Source organism: Apodemus sylvaticus, chromosome 8 (assembly GCF_947179515.1).
Source record: "Apodemus sylvaticus chromosome 8, mApoSyl1.1, whole genome shotgun sequence".
Taxonomy (NCBI): domain Eukaryota; kingdom Metazoa; phylum Chordata; class Mammalia; order Rodentia; family Muridae; genus Apodemus; species Apodemus sylvaticus.
The window spans coordinates 57,476,032-57,504,027 of record NC_067479.1 but is presented as its reverse complement, the minus strand read 5'-3'; the positions used below and the strand labels follow the sequence as shown (position 1 = coordinate 57,504,027).

Genomic DNA, 27,996 nt, shown 5'->3' with positions numbered 1-27,996 from the left:
CAGAGAGACCCATGGGCTCCCAGAGTCCAGATCCTTCTCTGCAATTAGAATCCTTTGTGCTAGGGCTGGAGTGTTGTCCAGTTACAAAGTGCTTGCCTAGAGTGCACATGGCCTTGGTCTATCCTTACTATTATTTGTATGAATTCCTATGCCAAATAGCCATGTGTATACCCTGCACCCAATGGCATACACATGTATGCATTCACATAAGCATGTGCACACATATACACATACAAAGGGTCTGCCCTACAGAGCAGTTTGCCACAGCTCCTTCCACCTTGGATACCCACAGATAATAGATTCCCCTCCCCCAGAGAGCTCCCGAGTGTCCTCCCAAGTGTGTAACACAAACTCACCTAAAGGGATCCTAGTCCTGACACTCTGAAAAGCCTATCTTGACTTCCTGAGGGTCAGAAAGCCACCCGCATCTATGATATTTGTAATTTCTATAATTGTGATTTTTTTTTATAACTAAGCATTTAGAAAAGTTCTTTTAAGAATTCCAATCTGTCTTCAGGTAGGAAAAGGGAAAGGCGGTTTGGGCTGGGTTTGCTGGGTCTCGAAGACCAAGAACACCTGGGGTCTGCCAGAGTGGGTGAAGCCAGCTGGTTAGGGTTATCAGAAAAAGGCTAAAGATGTTGGGGGCTGTCGGTGCTCCCTGGCCTCTTATAGGTCCTCCTTCAAAAGCACAGGTGTAGAGTCTGCACCACCCCCATCAGGGTCCTTTCTTGGCCCGGTCTCTAAGGCAGAGGCCTTTCTCAGTATCCCACTCATAGTCTCCTACTGAGTCTGGACCATTCTCCAACATCCCAGCTTTCCAGGCTGGATGTGATTTTCTACCATGATATTTAAGGAAAGCTGGGATGGGATGGGGTGGGGTGGGGTGGGAGCCATTTCCATCATAGCCCCAGGCCTCCATATACTATTTGGTATGGGTTAGTATTAAGCCCAACTCCCCACACACGCTAAGTACCCCGTTCTATTAAGCCACACCCTCATCCAAGGCCAGCATGTCTAATAATGGTTGGTTGAAAAACAATGCTTGCCAGTGGAGCAATGGGGTTGTTGAGACTTCATGAAAAGGCACGAGGCAGCAATATGGGCTAAAAGGTGTGAGTCCTCCATCAGTCAGCCTTGGGAGTCCCAGGACCCCATCGGTCCCTGACCATTCTGGCACACCCCCACTCATTGCTGAAATGGCTTGGGACTGTTCATTTAGCCTCTCTGGGCTCCAATTTTCTCAGCATTTGGAGTTCAGCTTCCCCAAGAGTGTTGATCCCAAGGTAGGAATGTCAGCCCCTCCAGGACTAACCTGAGGAGGGATTACAGCCTAAGGATACTTATCCATCTTCACCCAACCTGAGTAAGTCACTCTCTCCATTCACTGAATATGAGTCCTCCCACTATCTACCCTTCCTGTCAGCAAGACTGGCTTCTGTCTGCAGGACCAACTTGGGCTAAATGTCCTTAACACCCAGAGCAACACAGGCACAGAAAGGCAACGAGGCAGGCAGGCAGGAAGGGCAGAAAGCATGATTCTGTAAGCCCAACCCAAGGGCTTACATTTAGTTTTTGCAAAGAAACCCTAGCTAGTAAGGAGATACTCCCAGGGTCTGAGCAAGGCTTCAAGTCAGACTTTCCACTTGGGTTCAGTTCTGATTCCACAACAGAAGTTTCCTGGCCCTTAAGGCTCAGCCCCCACCCTTACTGCCCCCTTGCCCTCTCTGGAGGAGAGAAGCCTGTTTATTGCTCTGGGTGGGACCCAAGCCCATAGGGAATTGAAAAGAAATGGACGACTAGGTTGCTATTGTTTGGTTTAAACAAACTACTGCCTGCGTTGCCTTGAAGAGGACTGAGGGGGAGGCCAGAGAAAAGAGAGCAGGCTGTGGGGCCAGGCTTCCCTGCCTCCTCCCCACCTTGTTAAGGATAGTCAAGAGAGCTATTTTAGGAGAGTGCTTCCAGGCTTCTGTTAGGTCCTGACCTCCCCTTCTGGAAGGGCCAGGCATTGAAGAGAAAAGCCTCCAGGCTCCAAACCTCCTACCTTCACCCTCTCCCACCTCAACCTCAGCCTCTCAGCTTCTGGTCACATCTGGGTCTGATGCCAGGCCAAAGTGGAGGAGCTAAGAGATTGCACTGAGAGACGCGCCAGGCAGGCTGCCACGGGCACCACTGCAAGGCTACCCATGGGTGGCAGAGTCTGCAGGAATAGAGGGAGAGAGGGGGAAAGGAAGGGAGGAAGGGGGGAGAGAAAGAAAGGAGGGAGGGAGATACATGCGCACACACACACACACACACACACACACACAAACACACAAAGGATAGGAAGAGGAGGAAGAGGATGGAGAAAATCAAATGCAGTGGACTTATGGTGGATTCTGCTGCCGGTTCTCCCAACTGAAGATGATCTAGACCCTTACAGTTGAGCCTAAGGAAGGTACAAGGGCCAAGGAGACCCACAGCGAACAGTGGACAAGCACAACCTAACGCCAAAGACATTAGGTCCCTGCCACCCCACCCTCATCAGTGTCCTGTCTTGATCCTAGAATGGGCACTCGGCTAACCAGGGTACAGCCCTCCCTTCCCCCACCACTCCTCCATCCTGCCTTCACTTTCAGGGAGTGAGAGGCATAGACTGCCCCAGGAAGGACTGGGTGGAAAGGGGGCCAGGGCACAGTTAGGTGTCGGCAGAACCAATTAAGAACCACACTAATCACCATCATTAAGGCTATAAAACCCCACACCTAGGGGCCGCAGGGCTCCCTGGCATGGCCTGGGGCCCCGAGCTGTGGCACAGACCCAGGGGCCTGGTTCCAGTCTCTTTCATCTAAGCATCCACCAGTCCTGCAAAAACAATAATTAGTTACCCGCCTCCAGGAGCAACACATTATCCCACAGACAAGGAGTGCAAGAAGGAGGGCAGAGGGAAACCGGGAGAAACTGGGGCTAAAAAGACTGCCCAGAGCTGTGGCTGAGTCTAGTTAAGACAGTCCACTCTCCCCTCTGACCTCCCTTGGTTTCCTTGCCTCATAGGCATAAACGGTCCGGAGAGGGCATAGTTCTCCCTCCAACAAAACCGAGTTTACCAGCCAGCTGCTAAGGACAGCCCGACCAAGCACCCCACAGTTACCCCCTGCACCCAATCTCAGGTGCAGATGTCACTCCTAAGGCAGCCCTTGGGGAAGGTTCCATCCAGGATCCCTCAGAGGTCAGGTTTCAGTTCTCAGCCTCCAGGACACCTCCCATCCCTTGACACCCTGCATCAGTCTCCTCTCCCTCGGGCTCCCTGAAGCTTTCCATCTCCAAAGTCCTCTCCTAGAGGCAGCCACACCCCTCTTCCATCCTGCTCCCCAAGAAAGGTCAGCCGCTAAGGACCCAGCGGGTTGCTGAAGCAAGACTCAGCCTTTTCCATCACCGCCCAGGAAGTAATCCACGGTCTTTCCTGTCTCTCCTTTTAGGGTGCTGACATGAAAAGTGGGAGTATTCGTGGCAATGTAATATCACGTAAGTGGGTTCCTCCAGCACCCCTTCTCTAGACAGGATATCAATGACAGATGTAAGAAAGAGTAACCATCCATAACACTGATTCACAGTGTGCAAATGCCAGCTATAGAGGTCCCCTGTAGGTTCTGATGTCATTGCATCACAATCACAACTACCAGGTCTTTTTCTTTTCTTTCTTTCTTTCTTTTTTTTTTTTTTTTTTTTTTTTTTTTTTTTTTTTTCTTTGAATACACTCAGGGTCTCATGTATTCTAAGATGGTCTCAAATTTGACACAGTTTGAGAATGATCCTCTTGTCTCTGCCTTCTGGGTTCTGGGATTACAGGCATGCGCCATCATGCTTGGTTTATGCCAAGCAGGGGATGGAACCCAGGACTTCAAGCATGCTAAACAAGTGCTCTACCAGCTGAGCCAGACCTCCAGCCCCAGGGTCTAATTCTCAAGAAGCTGAAGTGGGGATTAGGGGTGAAGGGAGGGTTTCCCTTATCATGCATGTAACTGGGAAAACAAGAGGCCAGCCAAGGGTCTAACTGCCTAGTAGGGCACTCATGACCAAATCCCTCAGACCCCCAGACCTCTTCCCTCTGAGATCCCCACCCCCAACGTGTGCCCTGGATGCTTAGGTGGTGAGTTGGCCACAGACAAAAGACTGAGTACAAAGGGTCCCCCACAGTCTGGGAAGCAGCATAGGCTGGTGTCACACAGGTCCATCTCAGCTGCACTTCCTATAGGCCGTTTTACTTTTTAATTTCAGTTTCCTCATCATAAAAAAAAATGGACCTGGGTGGAAAGAAGCTGCCCACTATACACCTAGCCAACATGTGAGGCAGCCACTCCCCACTCCCAAAACTTTATTTCGGGAGGTTTTGAATGAGGGTGTCTTCAGGAAATCCCTAGTCAGAGGGGTAAACTCCCCCCATCTCCCCTGAGATCAAATCCTTCATTCTAATTGCAGTCTTGTCCATGGAGGATTGGCCACCTGTCTTTGACCATGAGAAATATACCCCGAGCCCACCAGCTTAACCAGAAGCCCACCAGACTCATCTGCCTTCCACACACCCATTTATAAGAAGTGACAGTCTTTTTACACCCCATGCTCAGAAGTCTTTCTAAGCCCTAGAAGCATTTGAGAGGAATCCCCTGATTTACCTACATTCAGAAGCTCCAAAATAACCTCAGAGTATTGGTCTGCCGTCACCTGCTCCCTTGTAGACCCTGAGCCACACAAATGCACGTTTTCTCTAGGCACACCCTTTTCCTTTCCCTCAGTGCACACACACACACACACACACACACACACACACAATCTGATCTGTGATGGGTAAGATGAACAGTCAGGAAATCCCCTGGCTCTCAGTGTGCTGGTGGCCCAGTGGCTGGAAGCAACTCTATGAGAAACACTTCCAACGGTGCCAAACGGTCACTCCTTCTTTTGTTTCACGGTTAAGAAAGGAAAGGAGAAGGAGGGCCATGAGCAGACAGCATTCCCACCCACTAACCCCTCCTTGCAATCACCCCTTCCCTCCCCTGACCACCTCCCCTTACTCCCCACCCCACACCCCCACAACACAGGAAGACTCTTGGCTCCAGCTTGTGTATCCTCCTCAAGAATGGAAATGGAGAGAGCACAGTGGGAAGGGGCAAAACAACACTGAAAGGAGTTCCGGCCTAGAAGACTTAGGCCAGGCCAACCAAGTCCCTAGTTGCTGCATAGGCATGGGGCAAGGAGGATGGCTCTCTTCACCCTCTGACCTTACCCTCCAGAACAGCCAGCCTCCAAGAGGCAGAGTGAAAGGGAAGGAGTCTTCTCCTCAGTGCCCTGAGATTCCCAGATTCTACAGTGCCTGTGATCAAACCTTTTGAACCCAGTCCCACCCACCCTAGTAACCATTTCCAGATCCTTCCAAACCAGCCAAGAAACTGGCCTCTTTAGGGACTGACTTCATAAGGAAATGCTGAAAAAAAAAAAATTAAAACCCACTGCCAAACACACTCATAGAGGAAGATGGGTTTTCTCTTGAGACAGAAAACCCATCTGGATAGACTAAAACCCAAACCAGACCCCACCAACACTCATCTACTGGCCCAGAAAGGCCTGGGAGCCTCAACCCTTTATGCCAACTTGGAGCCTCACTCCCAACAACACCCCTACTTATCCCAAACATACACCTTAAATAAAACACTGAAAGCAAGATCCCCCCCCCAAGTGTAAGTCCTAATGGGGGGAGGGAGGAGTGCAGTGGGTGTGACTTCATTTGGATGACCCTAGGGAGGTCACCAGGGATGGAAAGGCAAAGGTGATTTGTTTTTTAAGAGCTTCCAGGAGATGCTGCAAGCATGGAGGTGAACCCACCCACGTCTCTTGTCCCTTTTCCTACAGCATACCAGCCTCCTACCCCACCGCCAACCACTGGTCTACACCGTTACCAGTTCTTTGTCTACCTTCAGGGAGACAGAGACATTTCTATCCCAGACGGAGGAAGCCTGGACCGAGGTGAGGCCTTGCAGCCCTTTCCACAGAAGCTAGGGTAGATTCTGGGGGCAGGACCAAAGCTGTGTGTCTTCACCAGAAAAATCAGAACTTTGACTTCTACCCATGAGCCTCAGAGGCTGGGGCCAAAGGGCAGTATTTCTTGTGAGTGATTGGGATGAATGTTCTAAAGGAGGTTTTGGCTTCAGATGTGGTCTCCCAGAAATAAACACATCAGCCAAAGAGCACCCCCAAAACATTGCATGGCATGTACAGGCAACTGCACTACAATACCTCAGCAAGTAATTGTGCCCTATAATTGAGGCCAATCTGGGCAAGAGTACCCTGGAATGCCATCCTGCTGGTCTGTCTTCATTGGTGGTTAATTGCTTGATCTGCCTTGCCATCTCAGCGATGGGGCAAAAGATGTCCCCAGCCACGCCCCTCCCCCAAGCTTCTCTGAGCACTCCTCCTCAGACACTGGAGAGGGCACATTTCCACAGTCTTCTCATGGCGAACCTAGCCTGCTTGGCCTCCGTCTACCATACCGGCAAGGCTGGGGTGACAGGTGAGGCTGCTCCCCCCCCCCAGGCAGGCTGCAGGTAACTCACTCTATGAGCCTTAGATTTCTTTTGGAGAAAAATGGGAATGCAGTGTTCCCCATGCACTCTGTCACCTCCCAGGTTTGGAAAGGGAAGGTTCTGCAGGAGTCGCAGGGGTCAGGGTGAGGGTACATAAACACGCATGCCCCAGGCTGTGCAAAGGTGAGTGGCAAGACAGCAGTGAGCAGCCATTTTCCTCTCCCCCAGTGACCCCAACTAACTTCCACCCACTGGGAAGCCAGCACAGGTATTGTCACATCCCCTGTGCCTGAGGCTCCAGAGGTAAGGAGCTGAAGCCCAGAAAAGGGACTGGCATGCCGGTGGTGTCCTTTAGATGTGTGCCAAGCAAAGGTGGGGGTGGGGATGCATCAGTCACAAAAGACTCAGTCCCTGGAGCCAAAACAGGGCCGCCTTTCCACCTATGAACCCTCCCAGGTGCCTTCGGGGCCTTGCCGACATACAGCAAGCTCTGCCAAGGACACACTTTTAAATCTGGACATCAAGGGTAAAGAAAGGGAAAAAGAATGCACCTTGACCAGATCAAAATAAGTCTTCTGCATCCCTAGCTTCCTGGGTACCAATCTCACCCAAATGACCGGAAGCTGCCGAGGTTCAGTAGCTACTGGGTGGGTACCAGGAGCTGAAGCCTTCTGCATAGTCCCCAGCCATTCTATGAGCTGCTGGTAGAATAAGGCAGTAGGTAGCCCAGCCCTCAGGCTCAGACCCCAGGATCCTCAGGCCAGTGCCTGGAGTAGGGAAATGCTCCGAATGAGCTCATGCTAAGAAGCTGGCTTTCTTACGACAGGATGGAAGTGAGAGCGAGCATTAGAGGACGCCAGGAAGAACAGCAACCAGGGCAGGACAGGAAGGGGGCAGCGTACGCCCAAGACATTGCCTTTCTCTCCTGAGACAGGGTTCCTGATATATGTCCAGGCCGCACAGCCATGAAACTCACTGATTGAATTCACTCAAGTACTCAACCGAGGCTGCCTCCCCTCCTAGGTCAGACAGCAAGGCAAGAAAACTGCCCAACTGTGGGATCCGGGAACCATTGTTAGCCACCTTGGATCTTCACCAGAACCGTCAATCCTCACACACTCACACGGGCATCTTGTGTGCATCCGAGCAGAGTGGGGTTCCTATAGCTTTCTCTGCTGCCAAAGGTTCTGGTCGTACCAGGGGGTACCTTCCATGTGCCCAGCCTTGTGCTAAAAGGAAACAGTTCCTGAGCCCACAGGATTTTCCCTGCCCTCAAGGAGCTGACAGTCTCATTTGGAACTGATTAATCAACAGTGCAGACCAGCTTATAATTAAGTCTTTAATTGTGTTGTTCTGGTGGCAAAGACAGAATAGAACCAAGTGGATGGGGAATATATCTCTTACCTCCCTGGGGTCTCTTTCTCTCCAGGACAGTACCCCTCTTCATCCAGGTAGAGAACAAAAACATCTTTCTGAGGGTTAGAAAATCTTGCTTCCACTTTCTAGCTGGTGATAATCCTCTCAGGGGCCTCAGTTTCCTCACTAGAAAGATGAGTTTGGCAGCCAACCTACAGGCGTCTTGCCCTGGGCTTCATGGAGGAGTAGAATATAGATTAGGCCCTACAGGAGAAGAAAGTCTGAATGTCAGAATGAGCGGGCTCTTGGTTCTGGAAACTAGAGACGCAAAGTTAGTCTGCTTGCTTCCTTGCCTGCTTGCTTGTTTTCAAGTAAGAAAATTGAAAGCAAGCTGGGTGGTGGGGGTACACAGACTTCTATACATTCAAGGCTAGTCTGGTCTTCAGGGCAAATTTCAGGACATCCAGGGCTTTGCAGAGAAACCCCATCTGGAAAAAAGAAAGAAAGAAAAGGAAGGAAGGAAGAAAAGAGAAAGAAAGAAAGAAAGAAAGAAAGAAAGAAAGAAAGAAAGAAAGAAAGAAAGAAAGAAAGAAAGAAAGAAAGAAAGAAAGAAAGAAAGAAAGAGGAGAAGGAAGGAAGGAGGGAAGGAAGGAAGAAAAGGAAATAGAGGATAAGCAGGAGAAAGCTCACCCACCAGAAGTGTTGCGCTAGTGGGTAAACCGTAAGGAGCCAGTAGAGATTGTTTGTAGGCAGCACACGAAAGCACCCTTAGAGGCAAGCAAACTGAATGAATCAGAGAGAGGGGCAGAAGTCCGCCAGAGATGTGCTGGTGTAAGGCGGTAAGAGGCCAGCAGAGATGGACCCAGGGCAATTGCAAAAGCAGAGACTGCCGTGGTCCTTGCGTAACTTCAGAGTGTTGAGAGCTTGGTACACTGTGTTTAGGGACTCATGGCGCCCTAGGCCAAACCAACACTCAGGTCAGGGCGCAGGTCCCCGCCAACGAACACAAGCCCCAGGTCTTGCCATGATCTAGTTTTCTGCCCATAGGATTAGAGCCCTGAGAGATGCAGGTATGCTAGCACCAGTCGCAGTATTCCCCCACCCCCACCCCAGGGGGAACAGGCAAGGACAGCTTCCAGAGGCTGAAGGGGAAAGGTGACACTCTCAGAGTTAGGCAAAGGGACATCCAAAACAGACAGCTGAGCCAATGCGCTAGACAGTTATAAGAAATGTTTGCAAGGCTGTTTTGAAACTAAAGTAATCTAAAGGTCTCCCGTGTGACCCAAGGTACAGCCCGTTTAAAAATAATAATAATGTAGGACCAATTGTGTTCGATTGCACCGTCTATTCAGGGCCTTGTCCTCTTGGGGACTCATGTGTATGTGATAGGCTGAATCGTCATTGAACCAGCCATGACTGATGACGAGTGTCAGGTGTCATTGTTCAAAGGCAAGAAAGTGAAACCCTTCTCGGGGTCCTGCTCTGTCCTGTGACTCGGGATACATACATGTACTCAGAGAATAAGGACATCTTGACATTCATACTCTCAATCACTGTGTGACCTCGAATAGGCCACCTCACACCCAGGCACCTTGACGTCTATCTCATCAAAATGGAGCAGGTTATTCTACAGTGGATGCCCTGCTGGAGTGACACGCTCCTAAGTTCACTTCCTGTGCTCTTCCTTCCTGAGTTCCGCCATGTTTCCCTGAAGGGGCCAGCCCTAGACATTTCTAAGTGGGGTTTCCACAGGGAGGACCCAGAGGGGCTCAAGCTACCCTGATCTAGTTAGGAAGTCCTGTGGTGCCCTGATGCCACTTCTGTGCCACAACCCCTTCCTCTCTTATTATGACCACCCAACGCACTCTGCGCCCCCTGGGACAATGCTAAGTTGTCCACAGCACCATGCCTAGTGCTGATGGGACAAAAGAGAAGTGCAAGTTTCTGTTCCCTCGGATGTGTGTGTCACCCCGCTGGAGCCTATGTGGAACACACAGATTACTTTGGAGAAGATATGCAAATATGTGAAGTATCTCTAGGACCCCTGAAGTCACTGCCTCTGACAAGGGCTGGCCACAGTTCACAGATAGTATCCCAAAGGCCATGCTTTGCCCAGACTTGGAGCTAGAGGTGATTCTGGCCCAGGATGCACTCTCTGCTCCCCAGTGGTCTGGTCCTATCCTATCTACACACACACACATACACACACACACACACACACACACACACACGTGCACCTGAAGCCTGAGACATAGCCTCAGCTAATCTGTGATTCTCCGTGGTTTCTCTATATCTTTTCCTAGCAGCAGTCTTGATTGTGGCATTTCCACTTCTATATTCTAGAGGAAACAGCTGACCCCATAGTAGCCCTCCCTCCATACCACACACACACACACACACACACACACACACACATACAGACACGGGGGGGTGGGGGGGATTCATTCCTAGGAGCCTCACATGTTGCCAAAACAACTGATTCATTCACCCATCCCTGTCTGACAATCTAGAAGGGCCAACTGTTCCCCTCCCCCAGTCTGGACTATTCCCAAGTCATCCAGGCTGCCCCACCTCAGCTCAGCCTTGCCTCACATGCTCCCATCAGTGTCCCCACCACTGTGCCAGCTCTCCTGGTGTTCTGTTGTGCCCAGGCTTCTGCCTGGGTCTCTTCGTATGTACTGCTCCATTCACACCCACCCTGTTTCCATCATGAGACGATGAGAGAAGAGGTCCTTCCTTTGTGTATCTGTCACTGTGCCCAGCCTACTGTGGCCTGTCAGTCACCAAGTGTGTGTATATGTGATACAGCCACAGGCACACATTTGCAAACCATTTACACACAGATCTGCTTGTTCTCACACCCCCAGGTTCCCATACACACCACGTCAACATCCTTCAACACCTGAAGAGGCAGCCACCTCCATGAGTACTTATGTCCTCAAATGACAATCTCTACGTCCACATTGTCCCTGTCCAACCCCAGGCCAGCAGGCCTCCCTCTCTGCCAGCTGCCCTGTACTCCATGGTATTTTCCTTTGCCCTGCCATGTCAGGAGGCAGGACAGTGGCTGACATCCCTTGTATGACTGAGGGAAACTGAAGTCCATGATGAAACAGAGGTAGATCCGCAGGTAACAGCAGACCAACCTCCTGGCAAAGAGCTCCTAACGCTGGAATTAAGTCACTCAACACCTCTCTCTCCTCCAGACCACCGGGTTTCAGGGTTCTGGTGTAGGGACAGGCAAGAAGCAGCCATATCTCGTCTTAAGGTGATCATCTTACACAATACCCCCTTGTTGTCTTTGACTAAGCCTCAAGCACCTAGACAGCTATGGTTTGCACTATTCTACATCTAAGCCACTGGCCTTCAGATGTCACAAGACAGTATCATGCTCCTCTTGTGTGTGGGGACGGAAGAGAGTAGGAAAAAGACTTGGCCGTCATTTGGCAGTAGCAATGGCTGGCTGGGATTTGTGGAGTATCTGTGGAGTTCTCCATGATCTATGTCCTATGAGGTGACAGATGGTGACAGGCCACCAGTTGCTCCAGAAACCACTCAAAGACCACAAGTACAGGATGAGGCCATTGTGAGAGCCACCACCTCAGGGGCCTCCAATGGGAAAGGTTAGTTGTTGCAAAATGGGATGAAAATAGCAAGGAAGAAGGATGGTAAGGGTTTGAAGCTAGACAGCTGTAAAGCGCTCCCCAGCACACAGACATCTGGACTCCAGGGTCGAAGAAGAAGAACAGGCATGGGCCTGCCACACAATGGCTTCTAAGTCTTGCTTATGGATCTGAACACCTGCAGGGCTCTCTGGGTGAGTGGGGCAGGGCCACTGTGGGGTCACAGGCATGAAATCACCAGAGCCCGAGAGCAAAAACTGTGGTGACCTTCAGGAACAAACTAGGAGAGACCTCATAGGCCTGTGGGCAAAATCTAAAGCTCAGAGAAAGTTGGGGAGTATACAGGGAAGAGGCTCAAAAAGAAAAGAGGTCCTATCTGAAGAACAGCCCCACCCTCAAACTGCCACCCTCCAGCACATACACACAGACAGACACAAACACACACAGCCCCCCCCCCCCCGCCCCCGCTGTAAAACTGCTCAGCCCAACCCCCCATGACCTCCCACAGTGGTTCGTCTGGCCTGGTCCCAGAATCCCTCAGGGCCTAGCCCCTGATCACATCCCACTGTGAGTTCTCTTTTGCCTCCATAGGGCCCCACCCACCTGGCAGAACTTGGTACCACTGGGTTCCTGGCAGGCACCCAGCTGGAAAGACCCTAGGCAGCACATAGCCAGATATCCTGTCCAGGAACTACCTGAGATTTCTGTAGGCTGATGGGAGGTCTCTAGGAGAAATGTGCCTCAGCCAGGCTAAACATGGACCACTCAAAGCAAAAGACGACTCATAGATCATAGAGAACCCAGAGATAACTCCCAAGTTCCAGCCAGTCACTACTTCTACCAAATACAGGAACAGGTAGGGGCTTCTCTATCATCACCTTTCCCAGTTACAAGATGGAAGGAGGCCCCAGTGCCCCAAGGCTGAACAACTAGAAACCCCCCTCTTGCTCCGCACTTCTCCTGGGTTCTTTTCTACAGAGGGCAGAGAGAGACAGCTCCTCACCACTATTTGGCCTATCCCTCTGCTGTCCATTTGGGCCAAAGTCCCAGGTCCCAGTGGCCCCTCTGTCCCAAAGCCTCTCAAGCCAGCCGGATCAGCCACTCAGCAAATACTCTCCAGAAGTAATTGGATGTGATGGAACGAGGGCTTTTCAGCTCCTGAGTGAAAGTCGCTGGATGTCATTTAATGGCACAAAAAAATAAAAGGCTCAGGCCTCCCGCCTACCACTGCCAGGACATCATTAATCTCTGCGGAGAGGTATCAGCACTTCTATCACCTAGTCCAGCCCTGGCGAGCCAAACAAATTACAGACCTGAGCTGGGCTCTCCATGGGGTGGTTATTAGGTTGGACTTGAATTTGTGATGTTTTCTTCAGAGCCACCATCCCCTGCTCTCCCAAAAGGCCAAGGCCAGGGGAGAGGCTGAATACCTTAGTTAGATACAAGTCCCTCGCCTTGAGGCTCAGGCAGCTTAAGAGCCAGGCGCCTAGGTCCCCTGCACAAACTGCCTCAGGCAGGAGGCCAAAGTCAGTAGCTAAGAACCTCCCGCCTTACCTGAGTGGCACTTGCCTCCCAGCCCTGCATCCCTAAGCCAAGGACCAAATGGAAAGTCCAATGAAAATTGGCTTCCACCCGAGCCAGGCCAGACAGCACCAGGCTGTGCTGGCTGGAAATCTGGAAGTGGGCTTGCAGAAGGATCTGTGAGCCTCAGTCAGGAGCCAGCAACAAAGCTGTAACTACTGGACAAGGCTCCCCCCTGACCAACACTAGCAGATTTTTCTTCCAGTGTAAGTTGGGTAATATAAGAAACTCGCTGAGGTCAGGAAGGATGCTAGATAAAGCAGCTACCACCACTTGTGCCTAAGAGAGGCCCAGGGGAGGCCCTGCCAAGGTTACATAAAAGGCACAAGCACAGAGAACCACTCAAGCTCAGAGTGCACACATTCTAGGAGAGGAACCGTCCATCTCATCCCTGTCTGAGGCCTGCAAATGATATTCGTGCACACAACTGCCACTTCCAAACTGCAAATGGCGGCCTTTGGACTCAGGGCCCAGAATGGAAAAAACAACCATCAACATCTAACACCATTAGGCCATTCCAAACCTGCTAGCCATGGCATTCACAGGGAGTGAAACTCAAGAGAGACAGTCCCTCTCCTGGATGCTGAAGAGAGGATCCTTCATCTTTTCATATCCCTGGTGCCTAATGTGGGGTTAGGCACACAGTGTGGTTCAATTTCCTCCAGGCCTTTAGGTAGTGCTCCTCACGGGCCCTTCAACCCCTTCCACAGCCGGATTAACATCAGCACTCTGGCCAACCTCTTCCCCATCAGCTCTTAGAAACAGTGGCCTCTTGGCAAGGCTGCCAGGGCTGCTTCTGTAGGATGAAAGGAGCCTCTCTGGGTTGTGTGGAGACCAGACTGCGTGTGATCTGTGTGGCCCTGCTGCGGGAGCACCAGCCTCTGTGCTGCTCCCTGGGGCAGTTCAGGGTATAAACACCAGAGTCTAAATACCTCCTTCCATCCTGATGGCTACCAGGGTAGTGGTCCCGCCCTCTTCCTGCAGTGCAGAGACAGAGCAGAGCCACACAGGAAGGGGCTTTCCTCCTAGCAGTGACCACAGAAGCCACAGCTCTCCATTTCTCTCCACATGGCCCTGAGGGCCTGACTCACCCGTCTTCCTTCTAGAGCTTGCTCTGGGTCAGTTCCTCCTGCCCTCTGTGGCAGGAAACAAGTGGGGGGGGGGGGTGTAAGGAGTCCCTGCTGAGCCAAAGGAAGAGGCAGGAGGAGACCAACCAGCCCAGGTCCTGGCTTTGCGGAGCTGCTGCCCAAGTTGCTGAAACTGTGGGGTTTTTTTTAGAAATGTAGCCAGAAGGAGCCTAAGTACCTCAGGACACCCCGAGCTCAAACCAAGGACTTGGGGACGGCCAGCTCTGTGTGAGGGGAGCCAGGCCTCTCTCGGGACATAGGGGATTTCTTTCCACCAGCTTTCTCTGATCTCGTGATGGGTTTCAATTCCCTCATTGACACTGAAGCTCCTTCCTGTCATACTCAGTGAGGAAAGGAGAAAGTCACCTTGTCTCTTACCTGCCACATACTACTTCTCCCAAGATCCTGTCTCAAACACACATGCGTGTGTGTGCACATACATGTACACAACACACAAGCATGCGCACACACGCACACACATGCACACATACACTGGTGGGGGTAAGGGCATGCATGCCCGTGCTTTCCAGGGGCCAGATTACCAACATTTCTTTTCAGCAAACCCAGGTCCCTGAGTCCCACAGGTTCTAACTAGGTGCAAAGTCCACAAAAGTGACACAAAGCAGCACCACGGACTTGCCCAAGGTAGTCAGCACCTATCTATGGGCCAAGCAGTCAGCATCTCAGCAGCCTTCCCAACACAGTCCCATAAGTTCTAACTCTACAGCCCTTGAGGTGAGGTGAGACTCACAGTTAATTGGTCAGATGGGGTAGAAGAGTCCTGGAAATGCCTTGTATCCCCAGCTGGTTACCATGTCCTACCCCCCTCCCAAGCCCACAAGTTCTCCACATTAGCAATGACACGAAGTAATACACACAACGCTCCTGTGACAACAGCTGGCTGTTAGGAAATGCTACAGGGCTGTGTGGCTTTGCTGTTCTTCTTGCTGTGTCTGTATCATCGTTACAGCTTTCGGGAGCTGGTAGTCATAAACTGTCCGACCCTTGAGAAGATCATTGAAACATGAGTGTTATGTGGTGGGGAGGGGAGGTAAGTTGTAAAAGAAATGTGGGTGGGTGGGTGGACTTCCTCTCATCCTCATTATAAAGGCAGTTGTGGCTGTAACTGGAGGCCACCCATGGCCTATGACTCTAAGGTGAGGCTCTGCTGAGACTTCCAGGCTGCCGGCCTCATGTTGACTTTCTTCCGTCTGTATCCCAGTGATGAGCGGTCTCCACAAACCACAGCATATCGGCCACTGCTTCTCTGTGCTCTGGGAAAGGCCTTCCCCAGGTGCTCTCCCACCCAAGGAAGACTGACTGCTAGAGTTAGCCACCCCTAAAAGAATAAAACACCACAGGATACAGTTATTCAAATACAACAGGAAAAGAAAGGAATTAGTATAAGGGTACTCCATGAAGTAGGTGGGGAAGGTATACAGCAAATTAGTTGTTATCTGAAATTCAGACCTACCAGCTCTTCCTGAATATTCCTGGCATCCCTCTCTACCCAGGGTGCCTCAGAGCTTAGGATTTCAGAAAGGAATGGGGAATGTACCTCAGACCACTTTCTTCAACTTTCTGCAGTGCCTAGGACCACATATATACACACTTAATTCCCTGTCACAAGACCTGTTCACTCTCATCACAGAAGGTGTACCTTGTTGGGTTGTCCCCCCTGAGAAGAGAGCCTGCTAGCCTAGGCACTGACTAGGATTCTCCAGCACCAGACAGGGGAAATGGCTCCCAAATTTGATCCCAATTGAGAGTCTAAGTGCAACCCTTCTCCCTTCTCTCAAGGAGAACTCATGTTTCATGGGGTGCTTGGGGCTCTGTTAGGGGGAGGGGGTACTAGAAGGGCAACAATAGGCTCCCACCAATCCCAGCCCCAACAGCTAGGGTAAGCAGGTGTGAGGAGAGGAAGTGTCCAAGCCTCTATCATGTCAGAAGTCCAAAGACCTTCAAGAAGAGGGCATGGGAAGAGTCAGCATCCATTTGATGATCATATGATGATCTCCATGGGTGAGAAGGCAGTAATGTATATTGCAAGAAGCCCAAGGTGACTTTAACTCACTGAGCCACGTTCCATCATCTGCTAGCAAGCAGCCACCTAACTTAGGGACTCTCCAATCATCCGGACCCTCCTAAAGCTAGGACCCAGAAGACTCCCCCATGCAATATATACTGCCTAACCAAACGATCAAGGGTAACTCTACCCACTCATAGATGACTTCTCCCTGTCAGGCCAGCTCAGGTCAATGGTTATCTCTTACTGTTTCTCTGTGGTCTGTCTGATTTCTAGGTGCTTGGAATCTGGAAAAGTTTCTGCAGCAATACGGGCTGAAAGATGCCGACGCAAGCACCCAGTTCATGACGCAGTTTGATGGGGAATTGCCATCAGGTTTTGGTAGAATTAATGACGACCAAGATCAATTGAACCAAAAATAACTAACTGTTCACTAAGCTGAAACTTCGACCTTCCAGGTGTGTGCTCACGTCATGTAATCCACTACCGATGGTCTGGGGATGAAATCTCCTCTTGGCATCTTCCAAATAAAATAAATAAATAAATAAAAAATAAATCAATCAAACAAAAATACAAAACAAAAACAAAAAACAAAAAACAAAACAAACAAACAAAAACCACTCACCCAGGGCTCAGTAATTTGCTCTCTAACCTGTATATTACTTTGAAAAACAGCGAGGGAAAGGAGTGAGGAGATGGCTCAGTCAATAAAGAGCTTGCCTTGCAAGCATTAAGAACTGAGTTAGGACATCCAGAACCCATGTAAAAAGCCCAGTTATGGGAAAATGAGAATCAGAGGCAAACAGATCTCCAAAGCTCACTGGCCAATGGTCTAGACAACTTCAACAACTGGGCCAATAAGAAACTCTGTCTTAGCCAGGCAATGGCGGTACACACCTTTAATCCCAGCACTTAGGAGGCGGAGGCAGGTTGATATCATAGTTCAAGGACAGTCTGCTGTAGAGTGAGTTCCAGGACAGCCAGGGCTGCACAGGAAACAACAACAACAACAACAACAACCCTGTCTCAAAAAATGAAAGAGAAAGGGGGGAACAGGGAGACACACGCTCTGCCTTAAACAACATGTTGAATGTGCCTGAAAATAGCAATGGTTGAGGGGTCTCTCTGCTCTCAAGCTCCATATGCAAACACGTGTGTATGCAAACTCACTCACGTGAGCATGCACACACAGAAGGAAGAGAAAGAAGAAAGAGGAAGAGAGAAAAAAAAAGCAATAAAGAAGAATGGACCAGATTTGAGGTCTAGACCTAGATTTGAGGATTTCTTAGAAATGCAAGTGAGTCAGGCCAGGAGCTGGAAGAAGACCAGGTCCCAGGGCCCCGAGCTGCCAAGTCAATCATCCCAAAGCCCCACCTCTCCAGCCATGGCAGTGAGGAAGGAAGAGATGATAGCAGAAATGGGGTTTTTGAACCATGGACCCTTCCAGCTCCAACAGACAACAACCTTCATTCAGTGAGTTCAGCTGGCACCTGTTCCACGACAGACCCAGGGCAGACAGAGAGAGAGGTGCTATTCTAGTGGAGCTTAACAGTCGGGGGAGCATGGAGAGGGGCCGTTCATCATCAGAGTCACAATCAAGTTTTAACAAACTGACGTGTGCTCTGAGGCTGTGAAGGGGGCCTTGGTTTCTGGCAGTTGTGGAAGAGGCAAGGCCTCTTGGAAGAAGGTATTTGAAGTTGGGGCTGGAATGTGGGGTAGAGATTAATTCAGTGAGGAGCAACAGAGGCAGAGACTTCCTTGGAATTTCACTGAGCAGCTGGCAGGAACAAATGTAGCATCTTGCTGAAAATGAAAGGCCAATAAAGGGGCTGGAATGAGGTGTGAATGTTGGCTGAATAGGTAGGGCCAAGGCCAGGCCAGGCCTCATAACCATGCTATAGTTTTTAATCGAATCTATAAAAAAAATAATAACAACCTATGGAATGATGAATTGGAGAAAGAATGGAATTGGAGATTGGAGAAAGACTGGTATGATAATCAGATGTGTGCTTTTAAGAATGTATGAGGAGGCTCCATGGTGTACATGGGGAGAGGGTTTTCATCATCTGAGGTCCTTGGGTTCCCTTGCATGCCTCAAGGACCCCCTGAAAATGCATCTCCGCTGTTCTCATGTGCAGTGTGAACCGTAGCCCCTCAGATGTGTTACCTCCACCCTGGTCCTTTCTACTCCTCTCAAGGTCCCCTAGATCAGTTTCCCTCCACAATTTAACAAGACATTGAGACCTTGGCTGGGACACAGCGTCACTGGTGACTCATCTACAGAGAGCTTTGAGATCTCCAGATGAAAGGGGCAGGCTGAAGCTAGGCATGAAGCTATTACCTTCTTAGAGGCATGTCCCACGACGGCTACAAAGTAGAAGAGCCCCAGTTGACCTTTCGCCCTGTGAAACACACTCAACTCATTAGTTAATTTTCACGACTGGATGTAAAGAATGTGGGGTACTGAGTCTGGGCCATGGGGAGGGGAGAGTAGGATACTGCCCCCCCTTCCATTGCTAGGTTCAGATCCCTGCCCAAAAGAATAGGAACAAATGTTTACGTTCTAGCATCACATCTGATGCCAGCCCAGGGCAAAAGGAACCTCCCGCTCCCTCTCCCCAGCCAGGCAAGCCTGTGAGCAGATCTAAAATAAGGAACAAAAGGAAGTTTCCATTTGCAGTGTCATGGAAGACAGCCACGAGAAGGGACTTTTTGGGTTCCTGTTCCCTGGAACTGTCTCTCCAAAACCCTCACCATGCCAGGGGCAGAGTGTAATTGGCAGCTCCAATTGGTGCCCAGGACTAGGATAAATAGAAGGTCAGCTTGCTAGAACAACTCCAAATTGAGACATCCTCCCTCTTCTGCTTTTAATTCCTTGTGGCTAGCGTGTTTATTTTGGGGTAAGGAAAAAAATCGGATGTTTACACTTCGAGGAAATTATCAGCTTGCTTTCTTTCCCCCTTTTTTTTTCATCCCGCCTTTCTTTTGCCCTAGCGTTTTATAGGCTTTGAGTTCAGCCCCATGAGGGACCTCCATTGTTCAGGTCCCAAAAAAAGTGACAAAGAAAGGAGTTGGCCTGGGCCCTAGGCTACAGCCAGCCTTGCTACAACCACAGCGAAAAGTCCAGGGTAGAGAGAAAGCCTGGGGTCCGTGAAAGCCAGCCGTGGGGCGCCCACCCTTGACTCGGGGTTCACACCTGCAGAACTCAGTGGGCCTCACACCCCATTTCATTAGCTCCTCCAGGAGAAGGCAAGAGCAAATAAGGGACTGCAATGTGACCCTTTACACACGAAAGAAACAGACTTTTTTTTAAATCATCATTGTGGTCGCCTTCACCGTCAGATGTCACTTACTGGACACTTTCTGCAAACCACGCACTACACCAAGCGCTTTCTTTACATGTGATGTTTCACTTATCAGGTTCCCACACCGATTCACAACCTTACTGGGGCTTGGTGCGTGTCCTCTGCTTTACACACCACAACAGCCTAATGGTGCAGGTCTCAGCGGACTCACGGACGGGTACCAGAGTCCCTACTCTCTGATTCATGAAAAGCAATAGCAGAAGATGGTATTAAGTTAAAGCCTCTCACCACACTATTTGGAGGGAAACAATGCTCTAATTTTACTCGCTGGGCAATCAATCAATCAATAAAGGCCAGGTCTTTTATTCACTAAAGAGCTGGACAGGTCTGAAGAAGGAAGGGCTGAGACAATAGTCTCAGCCATCTGGGATCTTTGTGGAGAAGGCTAGAGCCTCCGAGTACTCAAGGTAAGCAGGCTAGCCCAGGAAAAGAAAAATCATCACCACTCCCTCCCTGTCAATGGCAACTATTCCACTACTTCAGTTAACTGAGTCTCCCTTCTGTTTTTCCCACACATATCTGTGTGATGGCTACTCCCAGAAAAGGTGAAAGGTGGAAAAGGAGGGAAAGCTATCTGGAGAGGACTCAAGAATGGTGGTAATAGTGGTGGTGGTGGTGGTGGTGGTGGTGATGTTGATGGAGGTGGTGGTGGTGGTGATGGTGGTGGTGGTGGTGGTGGTGGTGGTGGTGGTGGTGATGTTGATGGAGGTGGTGGTGGTGGTGATGGTGATGGTGGTGGTGGTGGTGGTGGTGGTGGTGGTGGTGATGTTGATGGAGGTGGTGCTACTGATGGTGGTGTATCTGGGTGTTAGAGCTAAGTAGCCATGAAATAGAAAGAAAGCCCAGTCCACCCTGCCTCCAAAAACCTAAATTCACATAGACTTCTGCCACTTGACAGCTTAAGTGTTTCAGACCTCCATTTCAAATGCAGGAGAGAGTATAATGTGACCTCCTTCTAGGGTGTATTGCCACAGTTAAATGAGATAGCAGAGCAGAGACATTCAAGCACGGTGTCTGGCATGCGGGCTGTTCAACAAATACAAGATTTCCTCTTCCTCCCTGCCTCCACTTCGCCTGTCCTACCCAGCTCCTCTGAAATAAGCAATGAGGCTCAGGCCAAGGAGCCACCACCTCCAAAGAAGTGTCTTTTCTAGCAGACCCATAAGAGTCTCAGCAGCCCAGGGACAGAGCCGGCTAGCTAGGATGCCTTGAGCCCCCGCCCAGAATCCTCCTCCAAACTGAGCAAAAAGATGAGAAGCTTGGATCAGGAAAGACACCCAGTTCCTTAGCAACTAGCAAGCATTTTCCTGTAAAGACAAAGACCCATCACTCAGAATACTACCCCCCCCCCAGCCTCCCCAGCCTCCCCAGGTATCTGATCTGGTTTGCAGGAATGGAACACAGAGCCATCCACCTCTGGGACCTTACCCCACTGTCCTAGCCAGTCTAATAGTAATGATTCCAGAATACAGTTCCTTTGCCTCTGTGCTCCCCTACCCTGTAACTGCTAAAAGACACATGAGATGTGTATGCACACACACACACACACACACACACACGTGCTCTCAGCTTCTGAGGCCAGGAAAGAATTAGGAATCAAAGGGAATAGAAAAAGACACCGCCGTGTGTTCTGTTGTATGAATAAAGATGCTGATGGGCAGTCCTTCTGTGCCATTCACTGCTCTCTTCGCCTAGGCAAGTCAGCCACCCTCTCTTGGCTTCAGTTTCTTCATAAGTCAAGTACTTTTTCCCATAAGGTCCCCTGCTCTTCCATATTGTACAGTTCTGTACGGTTCTTTTGGGAAGCAGTAGAGAAAGCACACAACAGTGTAGAATGAGCGTTTTTTCATGATTACGAATGAAGAGGAGCCAAGCACAGTTATCTACAGAAGCTGGAAAATTCTAGCGGGGCGCTCGGGTTAAAGATGAGTTTTCAGATGTAGGGAGCTGAGGATCCTGGGATCTCCCACAGGCAACATTCATTTTAGAATCAAGTCAGACAAAACTCAAACAGAGGAACCCTCGTATTCACTTCAGGGACACAGGGCAACACAGAATCACGAACTCGAATCTTGAGTCTGGAGTAACAGGCTGAAAGGAAAGAGACAATCTGTCAGAAAGGGACTCAGCTGCCCTGGGTTCCCACTTTCCCGTCCAGTCTCATGGTGAAAGCAGGTAAGCGTACTTCCTGCAGGGCCTGAGTAGCAGCCTACTAGCCCACAGCTCTCTGCTTCCCAAGGCCATCTCCTGTCCACAGAAACAGAGGCATTTCCGTGTGTGCATCCACACCCATGACTTAGAGGTGCCACCGTCACTACTCCAGTCCAATTTGTGTGATTGTGAAGCCCATCAGAGTTTAGCCTCAGAAGAGAGCAGCTGGAAGACAGGCTCACAAGAGAGGAGCATGCACGCATGCGTGCCGGGAGGGGATGCTAGAGTCCGTAAGGACAGAAGGGAGAGGGAAGAAAGATGGAGATTAAGAGGAAGAGAGGTGGAGATCAAGGTACCTATGAGCTCCAATAGCGGCCCAACCCTGGCTGGTACTACCTGAGCCATAGCTGTAAATATCATCTACAGCGGCAGTCCTCAGCCTTCCCAATGCTCAGCCCTTTAATATAGTTCCTCCTGTTGTGGTGACCCACCCCCAAACCAAAACTGTAATTTTGCTACTGCTATGAATCGTAACGTAAAAATCTGATCAGAAGGATGGTTGTTGATTGGCAACCCTTGTGAAGCAACCGACAGGTTGAGAACCACTGATCTACAACTTTACCCACATGGACACTGGCCACTGCTGCCGGGAAGGCAAGTGTCTTCCAGCTTCTTACCAGCCATGCCCCTGCCCATCCACACAAAAACAAGCACGAGCATTCACACTCACACTCACACTCACACTCACACACACACACACACACACACACCTCCTATATGCAACCTGCACGTGCATACTGTCAACACAGCATCCCACACAAAATCACATGGTGTACACAGCCAATAGACACTAAGGGGTATCAGCTCCACCAACCTCTTTCTAGACATGCTAGACAAGTTGTATTTGTGATTACCTTGTTGAACCTCGGTACACTCTCACTCAAAGCCTACCACTAATGCAGAAAAAACACCACTCTTTGTATGAGACTGAGGATCAGACTTGACCTAACCACAAATCTCACTTTGCAATCACCTGCCACTGCAGTTGGAGCTTTGATGATACAGTGGAGGTTTCTTGTGTGTGATTGGGGAAGGAAGACGGGAGGGGAGGTGCTAGCAGAAGGGAACCAGGCTTTCCCCTGAAGTTCATGAGGAAGGCCTCCAAACACATACCGTCCTTCTAGCAGCCCCACATCTGGCCCTTTGCCTGTGCAGTGCCCAGTCAGGGAAAGGAGAAGCCAAAATTGGCCAGACTGAGTTGCTAAATTGAACCTTGGCAGCAAAGGGGAAACACGTCAGTTCCCTGGGGAAGTGGCCTAGCCCAGGTCGGCCACAGGCCCCTGGGCTTCTACTCCGATGGAACAAAAGTTGCTCAAATAGGTCTGATGCTTTTTGTTTTTGAGCCTAAAATACCCTGTGGTGGCAGACGGAAGTGTGACCACGGGAGGGAAGTAGGGTAATGGGGAAGAATTTGTTTGAGTTTCCATCATGACTACTTTTTCTTTCATTTGGGGTCTAGAAGAAGCTGCTCCACCTTCTCCCTTCCCCTGCACCCCCCAAAGTCCAACAGATCCCAAGATTTGGGGCTACCCAAAAGCTACCATCACCAATAATCTGCTGCCCTGTTATATTCCCCCCTGGCCCCCCACTCCCACCAGCCTAAGAAGGACTAGGACCCTGAAAAGGACCCTACCACAACACCGTGGAATTTTTTTCCCCTCAGGCCATCTGGTAGAAGAGCAAGAAACTAATCTAGAAGAAGAGGGGTTGATTCCTGGGACAGGGAACAAGTGGTAATTGCTTTCAGAATCTGAGTGTCCCTAATGTGCTTCTGTGTGATTTGTGTGTGTGTGTGTGTGCATGCGTACACACATGCGCCCTCATGTATGTGTTTGTGTATGTGTGTCCGCACCGGTAGACATGTGCTGTGGTACGCGCATGGAGCCAGAGGACGGCTTTCAGGGTTAGTTCACTTGGGTCAGACTCATGTTGTTGGGATTAGCAACATTCCAAGCCATCCTGACAAGCCATCTCACTAGACCTTTGATGAGGTTTAAACAAAACAAAACAAAACAAAGATCCCCTTCATGCGGAATTTTTCAGAGCATCTAGTGAGCCAGGACGTAACTGGACTAAAACTCCGACCCATGTACTGGGGCCCAGCATTTTGATAGACAGGCCAGCAGACCCAGCCATATCTCCAAAGGCAAGGGGTCGAGAGTCAATGCCAAGATAAGCCACACCACTCCTCGCCTCCTTCCTGATTTATGTTTACCCATACTCCTTACCACCAAATCAACTTGATTTGTTTACTCTCCCTGACCACCCTGAAACCTCATAGAACCTTCATTTCCCCCACTGCAAAGACCTGAGCTACTTTCTTCCCTTATCCCATGCGTGACCCCTGCAGTGGGCACACAATGAATAACCTCCAGATGACCGGTAGGGAGGGAATGGTGGGACAAGAGGTCATTAAACAGTTCTATTACTCCCTGAAGACTTATTAATTCAAAACAAGGCAAAGATCTATGAGACATCAGATGCTGGTGTCAAGTGGATGGTGATCAGGTGGGGCGGGGGGGGGGGGGAAGGGAGGCCCGGGAGGGGCAGGAAGATTAGGGATGCAATGGTAACCTACACAAAATCAGAAGTTACACTTCTGCACTTGTTGAAGGGGCACATTTATCAAAGGATTGCACAAGTGTGGGGGGGGAGGAGTAAGAAAGCGGGTGGGCAAGGCATCTCTACAGCATTCCCTCCAAGAAGGGCTGGCTGAGGGGTAAAGGCGTGAAGCCCTGCCTTGTCCTTTAGAGTGATATACAGAATTTGGCCAGTGGAGTGGCCCTGTGGGCTGGGAGCGCGGGAGGCGGTAAGTACCACGGACACTACACCATGACTACAATGGGACACAAGTCCCTGAGACCGCATAAAGCCTATGGGTCTTGTCCCTGGTACTGGGGACATCTGGGTTTGAACAGGAGAGATGGAGTTGGTGCCGTTGTCCCACAGCAGGGGACCTATGAACTCAGATTACAATTCAGAAGCAGCTCCTGGCCTTGGTCCCTGGGTGAGATTTACCAGCTTTTAACAACAGCAGGATAATCACGCTAATGAAAAACTCCCTCCGGGCTTGGGGCAGCCAGACTGAGATGAAGAAACCGGGAGGCATTTGGAGTCACCGATGAGTCACTCTGAATGTGCTGGGAGTCCGCCTGCCTCTGGGCGCGAAGGACTTCTGCATCTTCTCTCTCTCTCTCTCTCTCTCTCTCTCTCTCTCTCTCTCTCCACTCTACAGAGATGGCAGCACACTGGAGTCGGGGTAGGGAAGCTGCAAATCCACCCCTGGAGCACTCTAGGCCCTGCTATGGGAAACTAGGCACAGTCTGAGCAGGATGTCCTGAGACTGGGCCAGCACCTGGCAAATGCAGTTACCCTACTACCAGCTGTGTCGAGGCCTATATAGGTCTTCAGGTTTTCCCATCCTCTGAGCCATCTTGGCTTCCCCACTGTCAGGTTTTGGAGAGGGCAATGCTCTGCTGTGTTCCAAGCTCCCCAAAGATTCCAGCTGTGCTTGACTCCAATCCTTTTTCCTAAAGACTTTCTGCCAGTGCCTCAGTTTCCCTGAGTAGCAGTGGTTCAAGGTTCCCTACACTCCACCCTGCCCCCGGGTGGTAGGAGCATTAATTACAGTTTGTTCCTGGCTTTGAAGATGAAAATGCCAAGGATCATTACCTCCCAATTAACGGGGTTATTACCTCTTGAGATTGTGTTGGATGACTCCACTGCATCCCTGCCCCCAACCTGGGATCATAAAGTGGTTCCCTGATGGACTGTTTCTGGGTCCCCCATTCTCATACTCCCCCTTTCCTGGTTTCACACTGGTAATTAGCACCTCTCCTTCAAAATTAGAACCGGTAGAGTATTTAAGATATTCCATCTTGAACAAGGTTTTGTGGAGTCTCTGATGAGGCCGCTGGTGTGGGTTAAAGGATGGATGGAGTTGTGAGCTCACACTTGTAACCACAGTACTCAGTAGGCTGAGGCAGGAGGATTAAGAGTTCAAACCCAACTTAGGCTACCCAGTGAGACCCTATCTCCCCAAAGATTTGTTTCAGCCAGCCCTGCAGAGGCAGGAAGCCCCTCCTGGGCTGTTCAGAGTAGAACACTAATGCAGAGAGCTCTCTGGAGACTTTAAGGGCTTCCCTGAATCCAGTTTGACTAGATGCACACCATAGCAAAAAAGCTGAAGGCAAGCCTCTCGATTCTCCCTGGGGTGGATGTGACAAAGGGATTAAGAGTCTGGGACTGAGACAAGGGTTCAAAGCCCATGACCCCCCTCTAAAACCTAGGAATCAGCACCTGCCTTATGAATAAAGCCTGTTCTGAAAAGGCAGGTCCACAGCAACCCACGGAGACCAGAGCTTACCCACGGTCCCTCCTGCTCCTTCCTCTCCCCAGCTGCCTTCTCCAGGGCCCCTCCCCCCCCCACTCACACCTTTTCTGCTCTTCATTTCTAATCGTGAAGTTCCTCTTTCCAAAAAGCACCATCCCCTGAGAGCCCTTTCTGCAGACACCATCCCTCTTGAGAAGGGGTTACCCCACCAGGGTCCCAGGGGAGCCGCAGGCCCTTAGAGCACATGACTCCATTTACCTTTTATAAGCCCCTAGCTAAGACAGCAAAGTTCCCATTACAAGCCCTCATGCCCTGACCCACTCACCCCAACACACACACACACACACACACACACACACCCCACCCCTGCCAAGGAGCTCAGGCCCTCCCTCTAGAACCTCTAACTGTAACTAGGAACTTAAATACATTTCTCCCAAACCTGCTTTCGACAGAAACCCAGAGAGCTGGGAAAGAGGCCTGGCTCATTCATGCTCTCTCCTTCTCCCCTAACCAACCCCCAGCCTTAGAAGTTCATTCAGACACCCATGAGCTGACAAAACTCAGAGCTGAAATTAAATTCCAGCTCTCTTGAAGCCTACAAATAAGACTAATCATAGCCGAAGTCATGCACAGGTAGTTGTATCAAAGAAATCAGAACCCTTGATCCCCACGCCTTGGCTAGTGTTTGACACTTAGCCACAATGTACACTTTTCTCAATTCTGACTTTTAACAGTGCCCTTCCCCCCTTCCCCCAGCTGACTGCTCATCCTCTGGATTCCCCAGGGCAATTAATGAGTTCTAAGGACTCACTCAGGTCTTGGGAGAGCTCTGTAGGATCAACAATTTACAAATTTGGTGACTACTCCCACACTCCCAGCAAGCGGTACTTTGTAACAAAACGGTTTTTCCCTTTGGTTATCAGACACTCTGAAATTATTAAAAGCATGATCCCAAATATCCCGTTTCTACATGGTTTGAATAAGTTTATTTTAATTTAGACGAATAGATTTTAGAAGGAAAGTGTGTCCAGCTGGAAAGAAGGCTCAGTTGATAAAGAACCTGCCAGGCGAGTAAGAGTATCTATCTGAGTTTAGATCACTAGGACTGATGTAAACAGCTGGGCGAGTCTCAGTGTGTACCTGTCACTTTAGATGTAGAAAGACGGATGCAGAGACGGGCAGACTACGGAGCTCACTGGCTGGCTAGCCAGCTTTGCCAAATCAACGCACTTCAGACTGACTAAGAGGGCTGGAGAGATGGCTCAGCAGTGCTTGATGCTCTAGCAGAGGACCAGGGTTTGTTTCCCATCATCCCATATGGCTTAGAATCACCTATAGCTCCAATTCCAGAGACCTACATTCTCTCCTGATCACCAAGGACACCTGTAGGGGCCAAACACACAAGTGCACGCATGTGTGACACACACACACACACACACACAGAGAGAGAGAGAGAGAGAGAGAGAGAGAGAGAGAGAGAGAGAGAGATGGTTTAGTGAATAAAAGCATTTATTATAAGGAGGAGGAGAATTCAGTCCCCCTACATGCTCCACCCCACCCCACCCCCAATCCCAATCCCATGATGTGATGGCTAACATCTGTAATTCTAATATCAGCAGCCCAATCTTCTGGAGATATAGCATTCACCAGGGGCACCAGCATGCCCCCGCCCCACCTACCCTACCCTTCCCCCCCCCTCATGAAGCCCACTGACCCTACCAAGACTTTCTTCAAACTTCCAGGAAATTTCTACCTGGACTCTCCTTCAAGCTGGCTGCCATTACCAAAGAATCAGCAGTGACCTCTAGAGATTTCACTGAGGA

General features: G+C 50.2%; 1 protein-coding gene across 2 annotated transcripts in view; it reads left to right on the top strand.

Moving 5' to 3' along the window:
* Pebp4 (phosphatidylethanolamine binding protein 4) overlaps positions 1–16,851 on the top strand; it is a 216,183-nt gene extending 199,332 nt beyond the window's left edge. Inside the window, exons 4-6 of one of the 2 annotated variants that reach the window (XM_052191092.1) lie at positions 3,456–3,501; positions 5,881–5,994; positions 16,541–16,851. In XM_052191092.1, coding sequence (XP_052047052.1) covers positions 3,456–3,501; positions 5,881–5,994; positions 16,541–16,686 — 306 coding nt within the window. In that variant the 3' untranslated portion in view covers positions 16,687–16,851. The remainder of the gene's footprint in view (positions 1–3,455; positions 3,502–5,880; positions 5,995–16,540) is intronic. The other variant, XM_052191091.1, reaches the window with a different exon arrangement.
* Positions 16,852–27,996: the final 11,145 nt, after the last annotated feature.